The 25,296-nt window shown below is 45.3% G+C and overlaps 1 protein-coding gene across 2 annotated transcripts in view; it reads left to right on the forward strand.

Annotated features, from left to right (window-relative positions):
- The window catches only part of RFTN1 (raftlin, lipid raft linker 1), a 200,672-nt gene that overhangs the window by 143,656 nt on the left and 31,720 nt on the right, over positions 1–25,296 (forward strand). For both annotated transcript variants that reach the window (XM_038570760.1, XM_038570759.1), the window contains exons 6-7: positions 5,556–5,759; positions 17,287–17,402. In XM_038570760.1, coding sequence (XP_038426688.1) covers positions 5,556–5,759; positions 17,287–17,402 — 320 coding nt within the window. The remainder of the gene's footprint in view (positions 1–5,555; positions 5,760–17,286; positions 17,403–25,296) is intronic.

Consider the following 25,296-nt stretch of genomic DNA (forward strand, 5'->3'; position numbering starts at 1 on the left):
GCGGGAGCATGTCAGCATTGGTCATGGCCTTCACCTGACCCGGGCCTCTCTCCTAAATCTTTTCCCTGAGAAGTCTTGCCATTTCCTTGCACCACCAACCTGTCCCGGCATCCTCTCAGTCTCCCCTCCCCGCTGCTTGCTCAGCTTTCAGCTTGCCTTTCTCTCAGGGCCCCCTAAGGAGGGTGAAGTGTTTTTACTCCTCTTTCTGCCAGGTGGGTTTAAATAGGCAATCACAGCAAGACAATTAAAAAAAAATCCAGAGGGAGTCTCCCTCTTTCCCCCTCCTTCTCCTCGTTTAATTTATTTCCTTTATAGGAGGCCTAGGGGAGCCAGGTCTAGGCTGCAACTGCTCACATAGGGCTTGCCAGCAGATTCACCATCCAGACCCAAGGCAGGCGGGCCCTCCCCATCCCCGTGGGCTCTTGAACTGCCTCTCTGGTCTGGAGGTTATGCCCCCTTGCCCATGCAGGTCCCTCTGGAGATCCATCATGCAGTTCTCTTCCTGGTCATCGCCTTATTTCCTGGTCCTGGAGCATTTTCTGAGGGTTTCATGTCCCTGCTGTGCAGAGATCTCCTGACCTGGTGCTGGGACAGCCCCATGCCTCCCCTCAGACGCTGCACTTCCCGTGCTTGCCCCTGCCTTACGGTGAACACATGGCACCCCAGCAGCTCTGCTCACAGGAGCATGAATGGCCCCTTGTGATGCATTTCTGTCAATGGGGAGCATGCTTTCTTCATCTGTAATGAACAGGCCAGGTGGGGAAGGCCAGTGCAGTGGAAGGTCAGGAAGGCATCCCCCCGATGTCAACCTGTCGCCTGTCCCCTCGCCTCCAACGTTCCTCTCTGTCCTTCCTTCTTTGTCTCTGTTGCTACATCTTGAGTCAGAGAAACATGGAGGCCAGAAAGGTCCACACAAATTCAGATTGTTCTCACTGTCACTGAAATAATGATAAAACATCTCCGAAGCACTGCCCTTCTTATCCTGTGCCTCGTCACTCAAAAATGCTGAGAAATGCCAGCCAGAAACCCAAGCCAGTGACCTCAATTGTATTTCTCAGCTGAGGGGATTTTTTTTAGGAGGCCTCCCTGGCAGCCAGCTCACTGTGTGGAGAGGGCGAGGAGGTGTCCTCTGGAGTCTGGCCCTTCTGATGTCTGACCCCTTCCCGGGCTGGGCCAGCACCCTCCCCTCGCTGTGCCCCCAGGATGGTTCTTCCCTGTGGCTCTGCCTCTTCCCAGACCTGCCACCTGCCACCATCTTTTTGGCCTTTCACTCAGTCCATTAACAACGAGCTATTGAGCTCCCCACCCGTGGTCAGCAGCTCCTGCTTTCTGTGTACTGATGAAATGAGCCTCTTGTTAGATTTGGAAACAACCCAAGGTTTGGGGTTTTAAAGACTCTTGGCTTTGCCACTTTCCAGTTTGTGATGTCTGGGGGATCCACTTGAGGTTTCTGGGCATAGAAGTGATGCAGCCCCTTGCTTGCAGGCTGGGAGAGTCACATGAGGTGGTGGAGGTGGAAGTGCCCGTGGCTGCTGCCGTCCTTGCCAGGGGCTTCCCATAGAGGGCTGTGCAGGGTTTCCTTGGCGTGCAGGGTTTCCCCTACTTTGTCCTCACAAATAGCCCCCACCCAGGCCCTGGAGCTGCCCCGCTGGTAGTACCAGGCCCAGACAGAAGTCTGCAGCAGTGTCTCGCAGAGTCAGGAATCTGGATGGGCTCCAAGCCTTTCTGCCCTCTTGTCCCACCATAGAGCCCACAGCCCTGCTCTCTGATGCAGACCTTTCATCTTAGCCCCCTTGCCTGGGACCTCAGCAGACCTTAGCCCGCTCTCAGTCCAGCTACGAGGTCAAATCTGACACCTACTTGTTTCTCCCTCCTCCCCCCACCCGGCCAACTGGCCAGCCTCCTCCTCCTCCTCCTACTCTGGCCCTTGGAGCCCCCATGCTTTAGCCAGACTCTGAACTCTCTCTTCCCTCCAGCCCGGAGGTCTCTTGGAACACCAGGACCCAGCCAGCTTGCCGCTACCTGCCAGTCACAGGCTCTCTGGGGCCATACTTACAGGCGGACGCAGACTTCATCCCATGCTCAAACCCCCACTGCCTGGCATGGACCTCAGACCTTTCCTTCCTGTTCCCAAGGAGCTGAGCGAGGCCTCAGTGACCTGGCTGTCAGGCTGGCAGCACCCAGTAGGCCCCATGCCATCTGCCTCCTTCCCTGGCTTGCTGACCTTGTTTGGCTCAGGTCAATCCAGCGAATGTGTACGTATCCCCCATCATATTACTGCTTTTCTGCACACGGGATCTACAAAGCACACAGCAAGGCCCCTTGAGTCAGGAAGAAAGAGAAAGACAAGACAAATAACACAAGGCAAGACAGTCTTGGCTCCTTGAGTGCTCTGTCAGTCCCAGTTCTTCAGCTGTTCTCAGAACATTCTCAGAAACAATGTCTTCCCCCCTCCTTTGGGACTTTCTGTCCCATGTCTGGAAAAATCTTCCAGCTGGGGTCATGGCAGAGTCACAGAGCAGCTGAGAAAATTTAAACAAACTTTGGGACTCCTTTTTGGAACCCTTGGTGCCCGCTCATGTGATGATGTGTGTTGGAGAATCAGAATATTAAAACATCAAAGAGCATCGTTTGGGGATAGTTTCTCTTGGCCGGCTTCCATGTGAGTAGTGAGAGGATTGTGGCCACGGATAGAGCGGGAGGAGAGAGTTAACTTAAGGGTTACGCATCCAACATTAAGTTTCTCCCAATATTTCATTGCTACTAACGTGTTGGATGCTCTCAGTCCAGCACCATTTCCTTCCCTTCCGGAAAAATGTTTTTCTGTCTCTAGCTTCAGCCCTCCTCCCTGGGGAGGACCCCATGGGAGAGCAGGGGCGCTGTCAGCACCATGCTGCCTACCTTGTGGAGGACAGTCTCTGTCTTCCCTTCACCCCACATCTGGCACCCTCCCTTCCCCTTTTGGCCTTCCCCTTTTTCTGTTCCATTACGCATTTGGGAAAGTTGTGTTTCTGTCGTGCCATATGAGTGGGGAATCCTTCGGTGTGATGAAGTGTTGTCATGTATTTTTGGACTTTGGCCACCGTCAAATTCTCCACTCGCCTCTCCCATGTAGAGGCTGTGATTTTTCTTTTTAATCTATTTGTGTTTAGGGGCACCTGGGTAGCTCAGTGGTTGAGCCTTTGGCTCATGTCGTGATCCCTGGCTCCTGGAATCGAGTCCCACATTGGGCTCCCTGTGGGGACCCCACTTCTCCCTCTGCCTATGTCTCTGCCTCTCTCCCTGTGTCTCTCATGAGTAAATAAATAAAATCTTTATATTAAAAAAATCTCTATATGTGTTTGTGCTTGACCGTAGCACACCATGGTAGTTGGTACTCTGGGCCACCCTGGGATCACCTGAGGACAGTTTTCTTAGCCTCTGTCTGCAGATGTTCTCTGGAATGGGGACACGCCCCAGTAGGCCAGACACTCCCAGAGAATTCAGACCTCAGGAGTGGCCCTCAATCCCTGAGGATAAATGCCCTGGCTTCCCTGCCCCTTGGTAAGGCAGTCTGAGTTGTGTTCTACACAGTGCCTCAGGGGCTCCTGTTAACTGAACCCCTATAGCTATAGCAGTAACCTGCTCATGAAGGCATTCCTTCACAGGCTTTCTTCTCTTGCTTATTTCCTACCCCTGCCCCCTTGCTCTGTTTCCTGGGACCACTTCCCAAATGAATTACTGGCACTCAAAAACTTACAGGGTTTGGTTTGGAAGAAATCTAGATGAAGTCAGGAAAAAAGCATTGCTTATCCTCGTCTTTAGTAGCTGTGCCTTTTATTTGAACCCCTAGCACCTAGGACTGGAGAATCATATAGTTCACATCCTATCCCGTCAGCTCCAATCCATTGCTTGATTCCCCTCCGTTACAAGCCTTTCTTTGCATGACTCCATTTCTCAAGTGTGTTTCAAAGTCATGAAGTAGTCTGGTGATTACTACCTCTGGACACCAGGACCTAATTTCTTGTGCGAAAGCGTTTACTGGCTAGAGGTGGCTTCCTGAGTTAGGCAAGTGGACTGAGAAAGGTAATTTGGAGTGGGGATAATAAACAGACTCAATTCAGTTGCTTAAAATCCAGGTGGCTACTTTTGAAGATGGGCCCCTTTCTTTCCTAATTGGTTCTATCCAATGGATAACTTGAAATGGCCCCTTGGTAGCTTAACTCTTGCAGATGATAAAGTGTCATGGCCTGGCACTGCTCCCCAGAGATCTCTGCTGCTGTTTGCTCAGATGGAGCTGTAAAAAACTTCCTTTGCCCGGAATACAGTACCTATGTGGGATAATTTTAGATGTTATGTGGGTGGACATATTTGGTGTGAATGTGCCTCATCATCCCCTTCTGTTTATAGCAAGTGGTAGTTGTTTCCCTTATGGCCACAAAGCCAAGTTTCCTTTTTAAATTCATTTATTTAAATAAAGGAAAGTGATTCTGTTTAGAAATATAATAATTCAGCTAGTGTTTGGATACTGCAAAATTGTGAGATACTGAGGGATGGGAGACCATGTCCCAGAATGTGGCTCTAGGCCAGATCTCTCCAGTGAGCATTAAGTATAGTTGTCCTTTTTGCTAATGTCAACCATTGTTTACGACCTTTAAAATATTTCTTTGAAAGAAGGGTGGGGATTTTCTTTTTATTCCAATAGATATTTTTGGAAACCAAAGCATGTTCCTGACTAGCCTGTGTAAGCAAAGCTTTTTCAGCTGGGTAAACTCTGATTGCTTGACTAAATGAGTAACACAAAAATAGACCTTCAAGACTTACATTGAAATTCCAGGTAATTGTTCCTCGAGGCTGATACTGCTCACTCATGGCCAGCAGCCTGTAGGGCTGGTGTGGGTCAGCTGCTGGGTGGTAGTGAGTATTGATTTTTGAAGAACTGTGCTATAAGTGAATGGAAAGGAAAGCTCAGAGCCTCACTCCTGGTACCATCTACCTGCCACTCCTGCCTGGGAACATTTACGGGAACATATTTATTTTTACATATCAATGGTGTATTTTTGAGGTACTTGATTAAGTATTATGGTTTCAGCCCCAGGAAACACCACTGCAGTTTATAAATAGTTCAGGGGTGTACAAGGTTCCTGGAATTAGAGCCATATTTTTATTTTTATGTACCTCTGTATATTCACCTTTTTTTTTAAAGACCAGCTCTTACTCAAATATGCCCACTGTTTTTTCCCCAAAACACCTTTGTATGAATCTCTAGAAATGTCTACAATGTCTTCACAAACACGTGACTGTACAAACTGATCCCAGATAACAGTTATTCATTATATGCCAGATTCAAAACCCATTCCCCACTGGAAGCTCAACCTTTGCGTCCATGTCATTTTCAAGGCTCCCTAATTTATAAGCTGGAATCAGGTTTTATTTTTTGGCACAGTGCAATCTAGCAGAGTTTACCTTTGATATCATTTCTTAAGGCTCGTAAAAGATTCCGCTAGACCCAATGAGGCAGGTTTTTAGCACTAATTTGACCTCTTCTCTCATGCCTCTTTTACCAATCCCAACAGAAATGGAGATCCTCACCCTTTTCAACAAACCGAAGAGCCAGCAGAAGTGCCGGCAATACTATCCCGTCAGCATTCCTCTCCGAGTCTCCAAGAATGGCCAGACGGTGAGCAGTTTGGACGCCAACTGGTTGGAGCACATGAGTGACCACTTCCGGAAAGGAGGCATGCTGGTGAATGCAGTCTTCTACCTTGGCATGGTCAATGGTATGGAAGTTACAAACCTTGGGCAAGCCCTCATGAACTCTGCTTCTCTTTTCCTCTTAGCCCGACTTCAGAGCCTGCCCCATTCAGAAAGCCCCACAGCCGTTAAACTCGTTGTGTTTGATTTCTAATTAACACATTTTGAGGAATTGTCTGCAAAATCCACCACCTCTCCTGCCTAAACCTCTCTAGGAGTCAGCCCAGTATCTTCTAAAATGACAGAGGAGGGGAAGTGATTCTGTGTTTTTGATGATAGTCTCAATCCATGTTGCTTTTAAAGGCTTTAAACAGATTATTCCCCGTTTGTTAATTACCCCCTGGGATCATGCTGCTCCAAAAGTGCAAATTGTTTGTAGACAGTATTACAGTTGGATGTAGCAGTAGCAGCACCTTAGAATTAACCCCAGAGAAGTCAGTTGAACTACCTAGTTTCTATAAGCTCTGTGGAGACACACACACTGTTTCTGGGTCTCATGGCACCCAGTACCCCCTCCCCAGTAATGAGTTATCTCTGGGGGTTGCTGCATGGAGTAGGACTATTGATGACCACTCTTCTAAAGCAGAGAGTGTGCCCACAGGGGGGAAATGCGTCAGGCAAAGAAAGGGTTTGGGCTTAACACAAAGGCAAGTTGAGTCACTCCCCGCCATCAGAGCTGGGAGGCAGTTTGGGGAGTGAGGCCAACATGCCAGCATGTAAGGATCCTGAGGGCTGCCAGTCAGCAGGATTCCTAAGTGAAACGTAACACCAAATTTGTTGATCCCAGCAAAACCTGGTGGGGGGCATTGACAGCACCGTGTCTTGGTTGTTGAGCAGTTTTCTCTCCAAGAATTAGCCGAGTCAGGAACAGAGTTTGGATTCTACATTATTTGCAGTCCTTGAAATGCCAGCAAACATCTGCAGAAGAGACATCAGTCTTAGTTCTGAATGTGTGCTTTAAATCATCTGAAGCCTTGGAACATTGTACGGCACAGCCAGGTCTTAATTTTGGAAATGAGTCCCTTGTTCCTATCTAAATATCAGTATATAATTTAAAATATTAATACAATAGCAGAAGGTATTATATAGCATGAGGGGCCAGAACCATTTGTAGAATGGATGAATGACATAAGAAAGGTGGCTGGCTCATTAAGAATACACCTCAAGCAGCCCTGTCCAACAGAACTTTCGGCGATGATGGGAAAGTTCTGTCTCTGTGCTGTCCAGGATGGTAGTCACCAGCTATACATGGTTGTTGACCACTTCAAATGTGGCCAGTATGACTGAGGAACTGAATTTAAAATGTTATATAATGTTCATTAATTTAAATTTAAATTACTATATGTGCTTATTGGCTAGTAGTATCTTAGTGCAGTTCTAGAGTATATTATTTCATTAATACAACTAATGAAGAATCGATTTGGTTCTCTGGTGGCAAGGTTGGCAACCTCCCTCTATACAAGGAGGCTTTCCCTGGGTGATTGCAAAGGTCCTGGACCAGAAAACATCACAGTCTGTTTTGAAATGCACCATAAGACACCAAGTGGCATCTACTTGGGGCACATGTTTACAGCCCTGATTCATTGGCGTTAGGGAAAGCCAGGGAGGAGCCCTTCGCCTCCTGCTTCCTGCAGAGACACCCCATCACCCATCTTGGGTTGTGCTAATGACCCCTTTTATCTGCTCTTAGGCCTGTAGAGGCTCTCTGTGGCCATACATCTGTTTAAATTTCTCCCTTGGAAACTGATGGTTAGTTGTCCTAACACCTTAAAGATGTTCAGTGAGGCACTCAAGGTAGCAGCTACACAGGCAGCCTCACTTTGGAGAATTCGGGTGTCAAAAGAGAAACTTTCTCTGGTCCTGCTGACCAGCATGTCTGGGGCAAACTGAGGACACCTTGAAAGTTCACAATGCCATTAATCATCTTTTGGGCCATTGTGGCTTTGGCAATCAAGACAGCTTCCTACTTCCTCCTACCCCATTCTCTGACCCTGAGTCCAAAAATACAGATAATTCATGCAGTTTTTTTCTTCAGATTTGACTTGAGCATTTGAAATGCTGTTGACTGGGTGACAGGCACTGAGGGGGGCACTTGACAGGATGAGCACTGGGTGTTACACTATATGTTGGCAAATCGAACTCCAATAAAAAAAAATATATATATATAAACAAAAAAATGAAATGCTGTTATATCCTCCCTTGGCTTTAGCTGCTTTAAATCCAACCTTCCTGCCTTGAAGACAGAACATGAAATTTCCCCTGGCAACTGCAACTGTGCAAGCTGAGCCCCAAGCCTCTGACATGTCTATGGCTTCAGTACAGCTGCATGGCTTGTCTCAGGGATGGCAAAATTCTCAGAACAAAATTTATTTAAACCTACTCAAAATTCAAATGCAATTTCACCCTGTATGCTTCTGATGGGAGGGGAATGTGACTTGGGAGTAATACTCAGTGGGTTAGGGTGTTTCTGCTCTGGAAAAGCCCAAGGTTTCCATTGGCCAGGGATGAAATATACATATGCTCTTTTCCCAGAATTTAAAAAAAAAAAAAAAAAGGGCAAGCTAATCATAATTATAAAAAGGAACCTATTTCTAATAAGGTAATTAGTGTTCTTACAAGTAAAGCTGGCAGAGCTAGAAGCATATCTTTAAGCTGTTTGCCATCTGGAAAAACACCAGTCTTGATTCTTAAATAGATATTTATACTCTGAGATATTTTCCACAGAGTCGTAAAACTCTTGAGAACTTTGTCCCATAAACAGGGTGATGTTTTAGCCAGAATTATTCAGTTAAGACTCCAGCTTCTGTTTTCAGGCCTATTTAGTTAAGACTCCAGCTTCTGTTTTCAAGTCTTTGCCCACGCATGGACATGGAAAGACTTGAGTGGTCCTCAAGTTTGGGCCTTGCTCAGTCTCTAGAGCTCCTCTCCTGGAATAATTTATTAAGCTTTAGAAGGACCGGGTATCTTGGGCTGGGGAAGCTGTGCCCTTGAGGCCTGGCAAGCCAAGGTACAGATAAAAATGAAGCATAATGATGATAAAAGACACCTAGCAACCACTCTGTGCTTGTGCTGGTCTAAGCAGTTCAAACATAGGAACTCATTTACTCCCCACAACTCAATGAGGCAGATACTGTTATTATCCCTGTTACATATCTGTGGAAACTGAGGTACAGACTGGTTAAGTCATTGCTAATGTTACCAGCTAGTAAGTGGCAGGAGAGTAGTAGGAAGAAAGAAGGGTAAGGGGAGGGAAAAGCCATGTGAGGAGGGAGTAAAGGAGGTGACCATGTTGGCAAGAGGTTTAGGCTCCCAGTGAGGCCTTGGCTGGCTTTTGGGAAGGAAGAGAGCTCCAGAGTCACCTTTAGGGAAGTAGCAGGACCTGGGTTGCCAGCCACTGGTTTGGATGCATACAGGGGTGGGTCGGACAGTAGGGCAGATAGGTATAAAGAAACACCACCCACTGAAACAAATGTCAGAATCTGTGCTTCCAGAGGGTGGCAGAAGCTGGGAGGGGAATCCTTCTGCTCTTGATAAGGAGTTGGGTGAGTATCCTTAAGGGTAAGGGCAAAGTAGAGCCAGGTGCCCACCATCTGAAGACCCACTCAGGAGCCTGATTTCTCATCAAGGGCCTCCAGGCCTACAGAATCTGTGCTGCTCTCACAGGCCACTGATGATACTGTTGCCACCATCAACTTTCTTTGCCTGCCCTGGTCCTCCCTTTGTCCCCTGGCTGACCCTGTCCTTGCTCTGCATTCCTTATTCTACCCTTGCCCTATCCTTACCTCCCTGACCTCACCTTTGCGCTATACTCTCTTGGCCCGTCCTAATTCTCCTCCCCCCAGCTCCCCTGGCCCTCCCGTCACCCTCTCCTAGCTCTATACTCCTGACATCTCTGGCAGTATCATCCTTATCCAGCCTACATTCAGATGTTTCCAGTTGTTTCAAAAATGTCCTTTGCAGCAAGTGGTTCAGACCAGAACCCAGTCCACCAATATGCACTGCATGTGGTGACCATGGCCTCACTTCTCTTTGACCTAAAAGAGTTTTTTATGACCCTTGCTGCTTGAAATAAATCCGGCCTCTTACCCTGCAGAATGTCTTGTATTATTTGTCTGGTTGGTACTTCATGATGTCATTTACCTAATTCTCTAGCCTCTCTATTCTATAAACTGGAATTTAGTTCTACAGCCTTGATAAATTAAGCACCATGACTACAGCACCTTCCAGATGATGTTGAGTTTTACATGTTGCATCTCATTAAGAGATGACACTTGGTATTTATATCATCTTTTTTGATGCCTAGCATGACCTACATTACTTTATATTTGCAAAATATACATGTATATATTTCAAATAAAATACACAGAGATACATATTTTACACAGGCGTACTTAAAAACCCCTGGGCGTGTTCTGCATCCTCTACTTCTTAGTATCCCAGTGTTTGTATACTGTATGCAGTATACAGAAGATGACCGATAAAGGTTTCTGGATGATGCTAAGTAATGCCAGTGGAGGTGAGGGGAGAAGCTGGTGTTAGGGTGTGTATCACAGGAACCTGGGGAGTTAAAGAGCTAGATGTGGGCGGAATGGAAAGGAAGGGAGATGAGGCAGTTCCAGGTGCTTCCAGCAGCCACTCCCTTGGAACACTGCCATCTCTGGGAATGTTTGGCTTATTGATTACAGGCATGGCTTCTGTTTCAGAGGAGCCACTTGTGAAGGGTAGAGGTCACTTACACCATAAATGCATTTTCCTTTGTATCCCTAGCACATCTTCAAATGAACTTTTTAATGCAGTATCACACACATACAGAAAACTATGCACATTATAAAGATAATAGCCCAGTAGATTTTCAAAAAGTGAGTATATCTGTGTAACAAGTACCAGGTCAAGAAATAGAAGATACCAGTCCCCTTGAAGCCCTCTTCATAGTCCCTATCCCCAGAGGGTGACTGTAGTCCCAATTAGAAACACTGTAGATTAGTTGTAAACTTTTGATAATGGAGTATATGAATGAATCCCCTTGTTGTGTTTGGTTTCTTTTGCTCATTGTATGTGTGAGATTCATCCACATTTTTACATGTAATTATAGATCATTTTTTTTCTCATTGCTATACACCATCTCTTGTGTCAATATGTACAACTGATCCACTTCCAAGTATATTTTCATTTTTTCCTTTTGCTCCATGTACGAAGGTGTGGCATCTGCACAGATTTGGCCCCAAACTGAAGCCCTAAGGCCAGTCTCACTGTGATCCCACTAAAACGCCAGGTGTGGAGTATGGCATAGTAGTCAGGTAACTCCATAAGGCTAGGAACCTGGGCTGGAACCCCAGTGCCCGGCACAGAATGGTAGCTCAGTAAATATCCATTAGTGATTGAAAGGGTATAGGCTTTGGGATCAAACAAACCACATTTTAGATCTAGGTTGGCCCTTGCATTCATTCCATTTGAACATGGACACATGATTTAACTTCTGCAGCCTCCATTCACTCACTCACCAAGAAGTAATGGTTAGCCTTGCAGATCTGGGGGAAGGATTCAGTGGGAAACTATTAACTGTGCCTGGCCCATGTGCCTCACATCCAGCAAGCAGATCAGAGCATTTCCTCCCCGTCTGGTTGGTTAAATGGCTCTGAACTTGCAGGCTCACCTTGCTGTAACTGAAGCGGGGTAATACCTCCTCTAGATCACTAACCACTTCAAAGTTAGAAAACAGGAGTGAAGACAGGCCAAGAGGAGCCATGAGTGCTTGGGAAGTAGAAGGCAGTAGGCCTACCCACTCTTTTGTTAATATCAATTAGGCATCATATGCTTGGGGAGCAACGTGGCACCATGACCTAGGATTGGCTTCACAGTGATTACATTTATGGTGAGGTTACAGGTAGGGATGAGAGTACATGCAATTATGGTTATACAGTTGTCATGTGCCATTCCTGGCACCAAGATGGTGCTGTGAGCACCGCACAGCCTCTGATGGGGAGAACGGGCGGGCTCTCAGAGACCCAAGGAAATCTGTTAGGTCAGCTATCCCAGTGGGAACAATTTAATACAGCCTAGCTTGTTAAAAGGAGAATGGTAACTTTTTATTTCATCCCACAAAATTAGACCACATACTTGTCACTGTGTGCATGTTTCCAGCTGGACTTTGGAGAACACCATGAGTATAAGCCCAAAGTTTAGCTTGCTAGGTCTCAGAGGTTGCAGGGACAGAGCAGTGGCCCCCTAGAATTTATCTCTTGGAATAATAGGGCAAATCTCCATTTCGCACATCCTTCTTGTAAATCATAAGCTTGGAATGTTAAGGTGGCCTTTTGCCAAAAGACTGGCATCAAATATTTATACAATATCAGGGAAAATAGCTCTCTGTGCACAGTAGGGAATCATCTTTACTTTAATAAAAAATGCAGTGATAATGGAGTGTTTTCCATAGATGTAGGGCGATTTAACCTTTTACATTGGGAGCCTTCACTCTAAGCTAGACCTATTTATACCTAGCCCGGCACACATTGCAGCAAGGCTGAGCCAAGAAGGTAATGAGAAGATGGGGAGTGGACAAGGCCGTCAAAACAAGGGGCTCTTTAAAAGCCCAGCTGTCTGCTCTCTGTGGTTCATTGACCTTTTTGCTGTTACAGATGATCAAATTTTGACAGCCATTCTGAACTTGCTTCATAGTTAAGTGAATCAGCATTCTGTATTCAGAATTGCAGAGTAGCTGGCTGAGAGCTGGAAAGCAGACAGTGGATGAGGTGGTATAAACAAGGACCTGGTTTATACCCAGGTCTGGCCGTACCTCTTCCCACTGACCACACAGTCCTCCTTCCGGGCCTGTGACCTGGGAGGAAGGAGGGAAAGTCTGGCTGACTGGCAGTGTCTTCTTTCTCCTTCTGGACTCCAGCTCAGCCATACAGTGCTCTTGGCAGGCTAAATACACATCATCATGGTTATGTCAGATCGGGTTCTTTAGTAAGTCAAGCGCATGGTAGGCACATTTTAAGGGCTTGCAGGTTTTCCATTGAGGAGATTTGTATGTAAAGACTTTGGAAATTGGAGATAAACTCTTTTGGTAGAAGGCTTGTGGGAATTTGTGGTGTATTAGTATAATCCTGATGGAATCATTGAGTCCCTTCTGGTCTTGAGAATCCCCAGGTCAGGACTTGGGAAGCTTTATTCAAAGCAGTTCTCTAGGGCATTCCTACTGTGCCAGGAGCTCCAGCTAGATCTTTGTTACTCAGAACTTTAAAAATCAGCTTGACTCTGGTCCATCTTATCCTGAAGCCCCAAATACTTGTAATGTGATTCAGCTGAAAAGCAGCCCTGTTCTTCCCTGGTTACCTCTGTAAAATATCTCTCAGGAGGGAATCCAGCAAACACTTGGAGAAAACTTTATAATAGAGCAGATAAGAGAGGCAAGCTTAGTACTTTAGCCAAAGCTGTTTAATAACAGACTCTCAGTTTAGGGAACAAAGGAGAAACCGGAGCATGGTGTTGATTAACTTACATTGATCTTACTTGAAATGCAGTATTATCTTGTCAGATTGGAATAGTATCTGGATAATGCTACTGTGCTACAGGAATGACTCTCATAGCTGTGGTTTTTTGAGCTGGCCAGGCCTTTCTGTCATTCTGAAATAATCAAGAATACCCCCAAGCCAACCAAAAGTACACCAGTCTCATCTTTCTTAGGTTTAGGTTGGACATTGTATCAGTCACCATTGCCATAATAATGCTGTGTAACAAACCACTCCAGCATCATTGGCTTAAAACAGTAATAATTTATTCTCGAGTATTTGTGGGTTGGCCCAAGCAACCCCATGAAGCATTTCTGCTGACCTCAGCTGGGCTCACTCTCAGGTTTGTGGGTCAGCTGGTCTCAGTTGAGATCCACTGGGGCAACTCTGTTCTATGTGTCTTTCAGCTTCTTGGAACCAATGGGCTAGTTGAGCATGTCCTCTCAAAGTGGTGGCAAAGATAGAAGAGGTTAAGCTCAACCACACAAGTGCCTGCCAAGCACCTGTTGCATCATACCTGCTAATATGCCATTGGCCAGACAAGTCACATGGATAAGTCCCAAGTTGTCTGGTCTCCCCATCAGTTCTGTTAGTCTTGACTTTCTTCTCTTATGATTTCACCATTCTTGTGGTCCTTGGCTGCTCCTCATTCACTGTGCCTTTCTACTACTCCAGCTCTGTCCTCTATCCAGAACTCTCAAACCCTAAAGATCCATAAGGCTTCCTTGCTTAATTAAATTCCTATTGCTACTCAAAAGGAGAGACATGCCCTGGACACCTCTTCCAAAAATAGCCAACCACTGCCTCCACTTTCACTCTCTCCCCTTAGCCTACTTTATATTTTTATAGCCTTTATTACCTCTGACATTATGTTATTGACTCCCTCCCTCACTGCAAGGTAAGCTCTGTGGGGCGTAGACTTCATTTGTCCTTCTGCCTGCAAGATCTCCGGTGACCACAGGAGTATCTTACATGAGATTGATGCTAGGTAAGCATTGGAATGAATGGATGAGCCACTAGGAAAGGTTTTCAGTATAAGTTTGAATTCTTCCAGTAACACAGTGCTCACTCTTCTGAGTTTTATCTACCAGTTTTTAGACTAAGGAAGGTTCTACTTCTATTGTACTAAAATTCTCTCCCTGTAGTTCCTAAAACTTTTTTTTTTTAATTTTTTTTTTTTATTTATTTATGATAGTCACACAGAGAGAGAGAGAGGCAGAGACACAGGCAGAGGGAGAAGCAGGCTCCATGCACCGGGAGCCCGACGTGGGATTCGATCCCGGGTCTCCAGGATCGCGCCCCGGGCCAAAGGCAGGCGCTAAACCGCTGCGCCACCCAGGGTTCCCTCCTAAAACTTTTTGATCCTAGTTCTGTCTTCAAGAGCCATGTGGAAGACAGAAAAAGAAAATTATTGTGTGTGTGTGTTATCTGTTACTTGTATTATGCTTGTGTTAACTCTTGCTTCACCTTGTAGAAAAGGATTAAAAAAATTAAAATTATACTTCAGCCTGCCACTCATACCTGCCACTAGATTTTATGTGTTCCCTTAAAGTTTGTGTGTCTAACCCTTTTTAACATAAAAATTCACATACAGCTCATACTGTAGTCTTGTATCTTGTTTTTTTTTCTTTATAACATTGTCTCTAAGGATTTTTCTGAGTCATTAAATTCCCATGATTCTTTTGTGACCACATAGTATTTAATTGTATGGAAGTCTCCTGCCTTACTTAACTATTTGTCTATGGTTTAATATTTGCATTGTTGAGCATTTAGATTATGTTTTTTAAATTAAACATTTTTTAAAATTTTAGATAAAGCACATGAGTGGGAGGGGCAGAGGAAGAGGGAAAGAGAATCTCAGTCAGAATCTATGCTGAGAATGGAGCCTGACATGGGGCTTGATCTCAGAACTCTGGGATCATGACCTGAGCTGAAACCAACAGTCAGACACTTAACTAGCCGAGCAACCCAGGAGCCCCTAGATTATGTTTTCAAGTAATTTTATAAGTATTCCTTGTAGATAAATATTTGATGGCTTTAGTGGTTATTATCGTAAAATAGACTGAAAGAGGTAAGATTTCTGGGTCAAAGAGGATGGACTTTTCTGTTTTAGGCTCTTGAGACCTTGTGAAATCGCTCTCCAGAAAGATCGTGCAGTTAAAATTCCCTTAAGCACCGTAAGCTTTTTATACACATATAAAGAATGTTAAGCGTAGCCATTTATTTATTTATCTTTTTTGTTGCAAATAATTTTCTCACTTAATGGCCTTTCGATTTTGTTTATGATGTCTACTGGAAGACAGAAGCTAAATATTTGTTAAGTATTTACATCTGCCAGTCTTGTTTTTTTGTGGCTTCTTGAAAATGCTGGCAGTTCCTGAACTCCAGTGTGATTCAAAGGATTTTCTGAATTTACCTCCCTTTCTGATAAAATAAAATTTCAAAAAATCGTATTATTATGTGAATTATTCTTTTAAAATAAAAATAGTATATCATTAAATATATTTCTGTGTGTATTGCCATAATAAAATACCATAGACTGAATGGCTTAGATAATAGACATTTATTTCTCATGGTTCAGAAGGCTAGATGTCCACAGCTAAGGTGCTGGCTAAGCACATTCAACTGAACCTAATTCAGTTTTTGGTTGGGCGTATCTTCCTAATGTGTAGACAGCCACCCTCCCTCTCTAGGTCCTCGTCTGGCCTTCCCTCCGTGCAAGGAGAAGGGAGGAAGGCACACTGGTGTCTTCCTCTTCTGGTAAGGACATCAGCCTTATCAGATTAGGGCACACCCTGATGACCTCATTTAACTTTCATTAACTGTCTTAGTGGCCCTATCTCCAAATACAGTCACTTTGGAAGTTAGTGCTTTGGGGCGGGGGGTGGGAGTGAATGGGTGACGGGCACTGGGTGTTATTCTGTATGTTAGTAAATTGAACACCAATTAAAAAAAAAAATTAAAAATAAAAAAAAAAAAATAAAGTGATTTTTGATATTATAAAAAAAAAAAAAAAAGGAAGTTAGTGCTTTGAATATGAATTTGGGGTGAGGAGAGATACAGTTCAGTACATAGCAGTGTGATTGATTTTGTTGAACAGAATCTAGCGTCCAGGAGTCAGTCTATATCCATAATCCCATTTCACAGACGAGAGACCAAACCTCTGAAAGGGGTCACATCACTTTTCATGATAGGGCATGGATCCAAGCCACCTGCTTCTCTCTCCAAGACCTCTTTCCCACAATCTCTTATCTAAATGAATTTAGGGCATGTAGGAGCCATTAAGAAAAAGGAAGGGGCAAATAGCACCTATCTTAATGATTCCTGCTGTGGTAGGGACCTTGTTGTTCTCTTTATACTCTCATTATGTAAGACCATGAATCCTTCTTGAATCTTGTTATCTGTTTAATACTTTTGTGGAATTGTATGGAACTCAGACCCTGGAATACCGACCAGAGCAATGCCCGAGGAAACATTTTCAGTGGTAAATCCTTTGTGAAAATTCCCCTTTCCCTCAAATTCTGCCTCTTGACAAGAGCTAGCTAAAGTGTTGTCTGTTCAGCTGCCCACATCATGAGGAACTCCCAAGAATGAGCGCATATAGAATGCATCCGCCAAGCTCAGATCAGGTGTGTTCTATCTCTCCCCCTTTAAAAAAAAATCCTTTCACCTAAATATAGTTTTCTTCTAAAAACTGTCTCTAAATGACTGTGTTTTACCCTGAATAAGTTCACCCCAGTGCATCCTGACGCTGGAGCGTGAAGAAGAAGGTAAAGCGTGAAATCAAATGGTGATTGCTAACAATGAAATTTGGGCTCATAAAATCAAGGATATTATTCAAAACTGCGAGGTAAATTAGTCTCATTCATTCTGATGGGGCTAGACTCTATGGCTGTGTGTGCCTTCTTTAATTAACATGCTGAAAAGATGTTCTGATTGGGATTATTAATGAATGCAGTGAAAATTTTCGCTGCTTGTAAGGCTTCTGCCACAGACGGTTTACAGAACTCTCCCACCCCCCCGCCTTTTTCTTTTTCCACAGATTCCTTACACAGCCTGACAGATGGAGTATTCATCTTTGAAGCTGTTTCCACAGAAGATAGCAAAACCATGCAGGCCTATGATGCTATTGTTGTCGAACAATGGACAGTCCTGGAAGTAAGTGTGGGATTGGCAGTGGTGCTTCTTTTGTTTGGACAGTGATTGTTTCATCCGCTCACTGGGTCTGACCGTGTCTGTTGCAGATCTTCTCTGAAAGGCAGTTTGACCTGGGTAGACCCTCCAAGGCCCATTTCATACTGCCACACCCTCCAGTTGGGGCCCCACTTTCCCTTTCTGTAGGAAAAACACATGTGTGTGCTGGATCATTGGGTGGAAGGAGATTCTTCTTTCACTAATTTGCCTATAACTGAAAACTCTAAGTGACATAAATGAGGCCTGCACACAGTTTGTGGCTACCATAATAAGGGCATTATTGTTGGAGTTAGACCCTATGGCTCCCTCTGCCAAGTATCCTTAGAAGAAATTTGTGCACGTACACTCACGTACTCTGTGCAGTAAGCCCAGGAGGCAAGCACATGACTGCCCCTATTTTACAGATGAAGAAACTGAGGCACAGAGGGGTTAGGTCCCTGACCCAAGGTTTCACAGTAAGTGCTGAGGGATGTCTTTGAGAAATATTGACCCCCGAAGCCACCAAACTGCTGTGGGCAGAGGAATTCCTCAAGCCATGTTCCACTGGGACCCTGGAAGAGCTGATTTATTTCTCAGATTTGCCAGTATGTACTTTGAGGAGATTTCTCCCAACTATAGGGGGGATGGGCTTTTCAGACTAGTTGCTTACCCAGCCCATATCTTGGATAAAGGGATAAGTGGTTTGAACACACAGGACTGAATTCTGAACTGATTTCTTGAGTAGAACACAGGGTTGGCATTGCCCTGAGGAGCCTTGCCAAACCGGGCTCTCTATGCCAAAGTAAGACAGATGTGGGTGCAGGTCTTTGTGAGGAGTATATGGTGCCAGGACCCACCAGACCTTGGGTGCATGCCGTGCCCTCGTGCCTTCTGGAACTGCGACCTGATGGCAGGCGACTCCCTTACCTGGTTGCTGGATGGCAGCTGGTGTCCCAAGGGCACTGTTAACCCAGTTCTGAGCAGGCATGAGACTGGCAGTGGAGCTGGTGGGGGCGTGCCTGCATGCGAGCAGTGATGCTTGCAAGTATGAAAGCAAGAGTGCAAAGGAAAACTATAGTAATCAGTGAGACAATAGGAATTCCAAAAACACAGCATCCAGGGCCAGTTAGGTTGGGCGCTGGGGGTCCTTAAGGAAAGGTAGGACTCTGGCGATGACCCGGTTTGCTGTCAGGCTCTGTGAGCTCCTCCTGCCTGACTTTGGTCTCAGTGGACCTCCGCTCCCTTCACCAGAAATGGAATGCAAAGGAGGTGAAGCTCGGTATAATGTGGAGACCCAACAAGGGCAGGTCAAGACCCTCTTGGCCCGAAGCTTCCTGAATTTAAGATGGGACCATGCTGCTCATCCAGCCCACTGCATGTGATTGGATAAAATATGACATAACAGAGGTAGCAACTGAGGATCCTAAGGACCCTATTGAAACAGCCCACATGCTTCAACATCCAGTAACTCTGTTTGCTCTGTAACACTTGGCTGTAACAGCAAGCCACACATGGTGCTTGTATGGAAGGTGCATACATGGAAACAGGTGCATGTATGGAAGTGATCGGCAGGCCACGGGCATGTGTCACATCTCTTGCTGTCTGCACACTAACATGGCTGTTCAGGGAAGGGAGGGCATTGCGGTTTCCTCAAGAAAGGGGACTTGATGGCAATGATCCAAAACCTCAAAATGTGGTCCCAGGACCAGCAGTTTTGGCATCACCTAGGAAGTTGCTAGAAATGCAGATTCTGGGATCCCCACTCCAGATGAACTGAAACAGAAAGTCTGGGGGTAGGGCCTGGCAATCCCTTTTCACAAGCCCTCCAGGGGATTCTGATCCACAGTTTCAAGAACCAGTCTCTAAAAGGACAGTACAGATGTCTAGTGTGTTGTTTGATGAAAGTCGTGATGGGGGAAAGTACCCCAATGGCTTGGCTTTCTTTAGCCTTTGAAACTAACTGAGACCTTGATGGATAACTAGAATGAATGCATCCTATCTAAAATGTTTGTGGGAGGAAGATAAGGTTACAGCAAATAAGAAATAAGGAAATAAGAACACGATTGTCTTTTTGATTCAGAGATCAATGTTACGGGTTAAGAGCTGAGATCGGGAAAGATTAACATTTACCCAGAAAGTGTTCCTGGATAGGCAAATTGGTTTTCATTAGGTTTATTTGTTAATTTTATTTCTTTCTGAGATGTTTGAACTCTTTTGTCATGATCTCTAATTTTTGTGCATTGATTAATTTAGTGATACTAGTTTTTAGTCGTGTCATCATTGTGCCTTGTCTTCTTCTCTCTGCATGCCCCCCCCCCCACACACACACACACTCACTGCAGGAATGCTGTGGCTTTTTTCTAGGGATCCTTGGAAATGACCTAGGGTTTTAAGACTCATGATTGACCCAGTGGTGTGTACCAGCTTGCAAAGCCAGGTCTGTGCATTTCTTCCCAGCTCCCTATTCGGTGACAGATTCAGTCAGATTGGTAACTTGAAGTTGGCCACAGTGGAAGTACTGCGCCATGAAAACTGGCAAACCTTAGAAATCAGGGTTTGTTTTTTTTTCCCTCAGAACCAGTTGTAAGCATTTAGCAGCACATCACTGGCTAGGCCTTTATTCTATCACACGTCAACATGATAGGCAGGTGTGGCTGGCATCCAGCTAGGCAGAAACACATTTTCTTAATTTTCCTGATGGTGACAAGTGGATTAATGGTTTTGATGTAGGTGTTCGCCAGTTTTCTCTGCACAAGTCTTCAGACTTGTTCTTTTCTCTAGCGCCTTTGGAGTGTTCCCAGATTTCCCACAGTAGAAACAGACCCTTGTCCATTTAGCAGCATCAGCCTCTGATTGCCATCTCTGGAGGACGAAAGGAGGGGAGCTCTCTTCTGGACAGACTGTACCCCTTAGCCTATATGGATTTCTCTTCCTCTTTGAAAGCTGGTATAAGCAGACTTAGGGTGAGCTTATAGGTCTCCTCCTCCAGGAAGCCTTTTAAACTCCTTCAGAGTTAAAGACTCTTCTTCTGTTTTTCTATAATTCTCTGTGCATAAGCCTGTCTATTCCTATTATGATCACTGTGATTTCTTTATCCAATTTCCTTCCTTCACGTTGAGTTTCTTGGCTGGGGGTTGGTCATCTTTGTTCTCTAAGGCTTCCAGCAAATGCTTCCTGAATTGGGCTGAAGCCTTTTGGTTCATCCAGCATTACGTACACATACATTTCTCAGAATTGAGCTTGAATCATTTGAGAGTTTTAAAACACACAGATATCCAAGTTCTCCCTACCTGCGTTTCCTTTTCAAGCCCACCCTTGAGAATCTCCGCCTTAGCAGAACCACCTGTATACAGCTGTGTCCCAGCACGGCCCAGCAGCGTCCAGTCCAGGGCAGGTCTGCCCATGGCTCAGCTCTCTGAAGAGGCTCTGTAGGACCACCCCCGCCTGCCCCCACAGTCAGCCCCTCTTCTGCTTGCCCCTCCAGGTATGTGGGCATCTGTCCAGCAACCTCAGCTTCCACCCTTGAGACCCCAATGGCGTCCTCTCCTATCCACCCTTTTGGCATCTCGGAAAGACCTTTCCTTTTCAAGCCCTGGGCAGGTCCCTCTTGGCTCATGATTGACCCTGCCTTTCTGGCAACCTCTATCCTCTCAGGCCAGCCCATAAACTCCTGGGCTCTGGCCGCAAAACATTTCTGACCAGCTTTTTCCCTTTTCTCACAGTTGGGACTGTCCTGCTGCTTTTTGCCTCCTTACTCCTGTGCAGATTGGTAGCCTCAGCGGCGTGTACAGATGTAACGTTCTCATTTAGCCACAGCTTCCTGACTTCCCTGTCCACCTGTGCACATGTATGCTTTCATGAGAAAGCCTACCTAGCTCTTCACAGTTCTGCAGACACTGCAATATGTTGGAAAGAGAATTTAGAGTCTGGCCTGGCAATCCATCCTGGTTCTCTAATTACCAGCCGGCTGACTGAATATATGAAAAGTAAATCATCCCCTCTGTTTATCCATCTTTCAGTTGTATGAGTGGAGATACTGTTAACCTCTCAAAGTTGAGAATGAAGGAAAATAATATGTTAAAAAGTTGTGAGTGTAGTACTTGGCATATAGTAAGTAAATAGCACTTTCTTTTATTGGTCACCTAGGGTCATCAACTAGAAAGATCCTCTCCCTGTTGCCTTGATCTTATTCTGAAAGCACAGCTGAGGTTGGCTAGAGAAAGTATGGAGCCAAACGCATTGCATTTTTCTCAGTTGGAAGCCTGTGGCCTAAATTAAAGGCAGTTGTGAGTAGTATGATAAAAGTCCATCCATAGAACATTTTTTTGAAGATTTTATTTATCTATTCATGAGAGACACACAGAGAGAGAGAGAGAGAGGCAGAGACACAGGCATAGGGAGGAGCAGGCTCCATGCAGAGAGCCCGACGTGAGACTCAATCCCGGGTCTCAAGGATCACACCCTGGACTGAAAGCGGCGCTAAACCGCTGAGCCACTGGGGCTGCCCCATCCATAGAACATTTGTAATAGGTATTCTTTTTATCTTCTTTTTTTTCCAAAGATTTTATTTATTTATTTATTTATTTATTTATTTATTTATTTATTGAGGGAGAAAGAGAGCATGAGCAGTAGGGAGAAGAAGGCTCTCTACTGAGCAGGGAGCCTGACTTGGGGCTCAATCCCAGGACCCCGGGATCATGACCTGAGCTGAAGGCAGACGCTTAACCAACTGAGCCACGCAGGAGCCCATTTTGTTTACCATCTTTGTGTTTACAATCCAGAGTATGAGCCGAAAGGGTCCTTCTTTGAAAGGAAAAGGGAAACTACATAGATGAGTAGGTCAAGAGTAAGAGCTGGAAGGACAGAGGCAGGGACCCTCTTCTGCATACCCTCAGCCTGATGGCCCGTCACTGCTGTGGACACCGTCAGGTGCCCCTTGAGGCCATCTTCATCCCTCTCCCTGATCCCTTCTAGCTCATCAGTGCTTCTTGCGAAATTTGCTGCCAGAACTGACCACCAGATAACAGTAAAAGCACTTTTGGCGGATGTAGTTGGCATGGTGTTTGGCCAGTTAGTTGATAAAAGTTAAAAAGAACCAAAGGAAATCATATCCCTATCTTGCACATATATTTAAATGTAAGATATATAAGTACACATATATTTGCCAATTTTTAGAGTTTGAGGTCTGCTGATTGGAACTCCACTTCATCTTTCTTTTTAAATATATTTTAAAAAGATTTTTATTTATTTATTCATGAGAGACCCGAGAGAGGGGGGGAGGGTTGCAGAGACACAGGCAGAGGGAGAAGCAGGCTCCATGCAGGGAGCCCAACGTGGGACCTCATCCCGGGATTCTGGGATCACGCCCTGGGCTGAAGGCAGGCACCCAACCGCTGAGCCACCCAGGGATCCCCCCACTTCATCTTTCTTGTGTAAACCACACCCAATGTGACTTTGTCAGTGTCCTGGGTCAGTTTCTTAGAAGTCTAGGAAAGGCATCACACTGCAGAATCCTTGTTTTCATAATTTTTTCTTAATCTTTTCCAGCCCCCCCACTTCTAATTCAGCCACAGTTGTTATGTTTAAGTAACTGTACTTTGTCAAGTCTTTAAAGCATTCTACTTAGTTTCCCTAGAAATAACTTCTTTCACCCTCACCATCAGTTTAAGTAATTTAACTGAAGACCTGCAATTATGATGTTGAACTTAACTGGCCTACACAGGTCTGGGAACACATGGGAGTCAGCCTGCTGTGCTCTGCTCAGCTGCTGGGACCAGGGTTGGGGGTGGGGTGGCATGAGCAGCCTGGAGAGCAGCCTGCCACCTGTGAGTACTTGGTCCCCCGACAGCTGGACCCGAGCTTCTGCTAGTCAAGCGGGAGGTTGGATGGGCTTTGCAGGCAGCCATGACAGACTGTGCCATGTGAGGTGGCATGTAGTCAGCTCTCCCCATCCGCTCCCTGTGCATTCAGTCTGTTGTTGAACTGACTCCCAGTTCATCTCATCCTATTAATTTCTGCCCATTTTCCCAGCCTGTGGAGACATTTTAGATCATGGTTATATCGTCCTGCATTTTTGGAGGATCATCTCAGCTTTGGCTTCTCTGAAGGTTTCATATGTAGGATGGCTTCTTTCCAATCCAATGTCAAATACAACTAGATGGAGGACATGGCCCTTTGGCACGCTGGGGGCATCTCTCCTCTAGTCTCTAACATGATGCCCAACCCCTTTGCCAAGGTTTCAGATGGTCCTCTTGTTCCACCTACCATGTCAGCATTATCGCTGAAAGAATCACGAGAGGCTCAGTGGGATGCATTTCTGTAACTGACATCTACTCTGGGCCATGCCCCCACCCAACTCGTCCCCTAACCTGCCCCACAACACACCGGTCCCACTTGTTGTCCACAAATTTCTGTATTTTTAAGGCTTCTAGGGATCCATCTTTTGTTTCTAGGGGCTCCCAGCCATCTCTTGAACAATCCACACAGGATTTGCCAGGGAGTAACATCAATTTCTATGGTATCTAGCATCCACCACCTTCTGCTGTGACAAGGGAGCCAATATTTATCCTTATTAAACCATCTGGCATTCTTTTCATTGCCACCGTTTCTCTAGGATAATTACTTTGGTTCTGAGATCATAGCCTTGAGTGCCAAAGGCAGCAGTTCTCTCTTTTTCCTGTGACTCAGATTTTCCCTCAAATGATTACTGCCATGATTGACCAGGACTGAAGGCAAGACTCCTCCCCACCCCACCACCACTCCCCACCCACTGCCAAGCCATAACTCTGCCCTTTTTTTTAACCCAGAGCAGATCACAGCACAGAGGAGGCCTGTGAGGGGAGGTGCTTAGGGCAACCTCAGAGTCTGTTCTAGCAACTCTGGGGGCTTTCACTTTGATCAGATTCCTTGTGTCCCACCTGGGTTTTGAAAGTGGCACATCACTGCACTGTTACGACTGAGCACCTTTTCTTTAAAATGTAATGTACCTACGGTTGACAAATTTTAAGTTCATTGTTTAAAAATTTGAGGTTTGCTTTGAAGAGCAGGTTACTATTCTCTATTAAAAATGTGAAATTGGGCAGCCCCAGTGGATCAGCAGTTTAGCGCCGCCTTCAGCCCAGGGCATGATCCTGGAGACCTGGGATCGAGTCCCACGTCTGGCTCTCTGCATGGAGCCTGCTTCTCCTTCTGCCTATGTCTCTCTCTCTCTCTCTCTCTCTCTCTTTCTACCTCTCATGAATAAATAAATAAAAAATCTTTTTAAAAAATGTGAAATGCCAACTTCTACCCATGACTCAGCAAGCCCCCATGCCTCACATCCACCTCTTCTAGAGAAACACATGCCTTTGTTCACAAGAAGCCACACAGAAGGACATTATCTCAGGATGATTAGAGTACTAGAAAAAAAAGGAAACAGTATACATGTCCATCAGTAGGATTAAGGATGATACATCCTTAAGGATGCAGTCATTCCATTTAAACTGACAGGGAAGGGACTCCAAGAAATGTTAAGTGAAAAAACAGGTTACAGAATGATGCTGTGATGGTTGATTTTATGTGTCACCCTGCCTAGGCTGTGGACCTCAGTTGTTGGGTTAGGCACCAGTTTGATGTTGCAGTGGAGGGAGTTTTGAGACATGATGAACATTCAAATGAGTGGACTTTGAGTAAAGCACATTGCTAATCCTTTATAATGTGGGTGGGCCTTATCCCATCAGTTGAGGGCCTGCCCCACAGACTGCAGACTTGCTAGCCCCCACATTGCAGGAGCCAATTCCTCAAAAAAAAAAAAAAAAAATCAATCCCTCCCTCCCCCAACCTGCTCTAATATGTATACAGGTCTACCCCACTATCCAAAACTAGAGCACTCCTATGAAGG

The sequence above is a fragment of the Canis lupus genome, chromosome 23, assembly GCF_011100685.1.
Source record: "Canis lupus familiaris isolate Mischka breed German Shepherd chromosome 23, alternate assembly UU_Cfam_GSD_1.0, whole genome shotgun sequence".
In the NCBI taxonomy this organism is placed as follows: domain Eukaryota; kingdom Metazoa; phylum Chordata; class Mammalia; order Carnivora; family Canidae; genus Canis; species Canis lupus.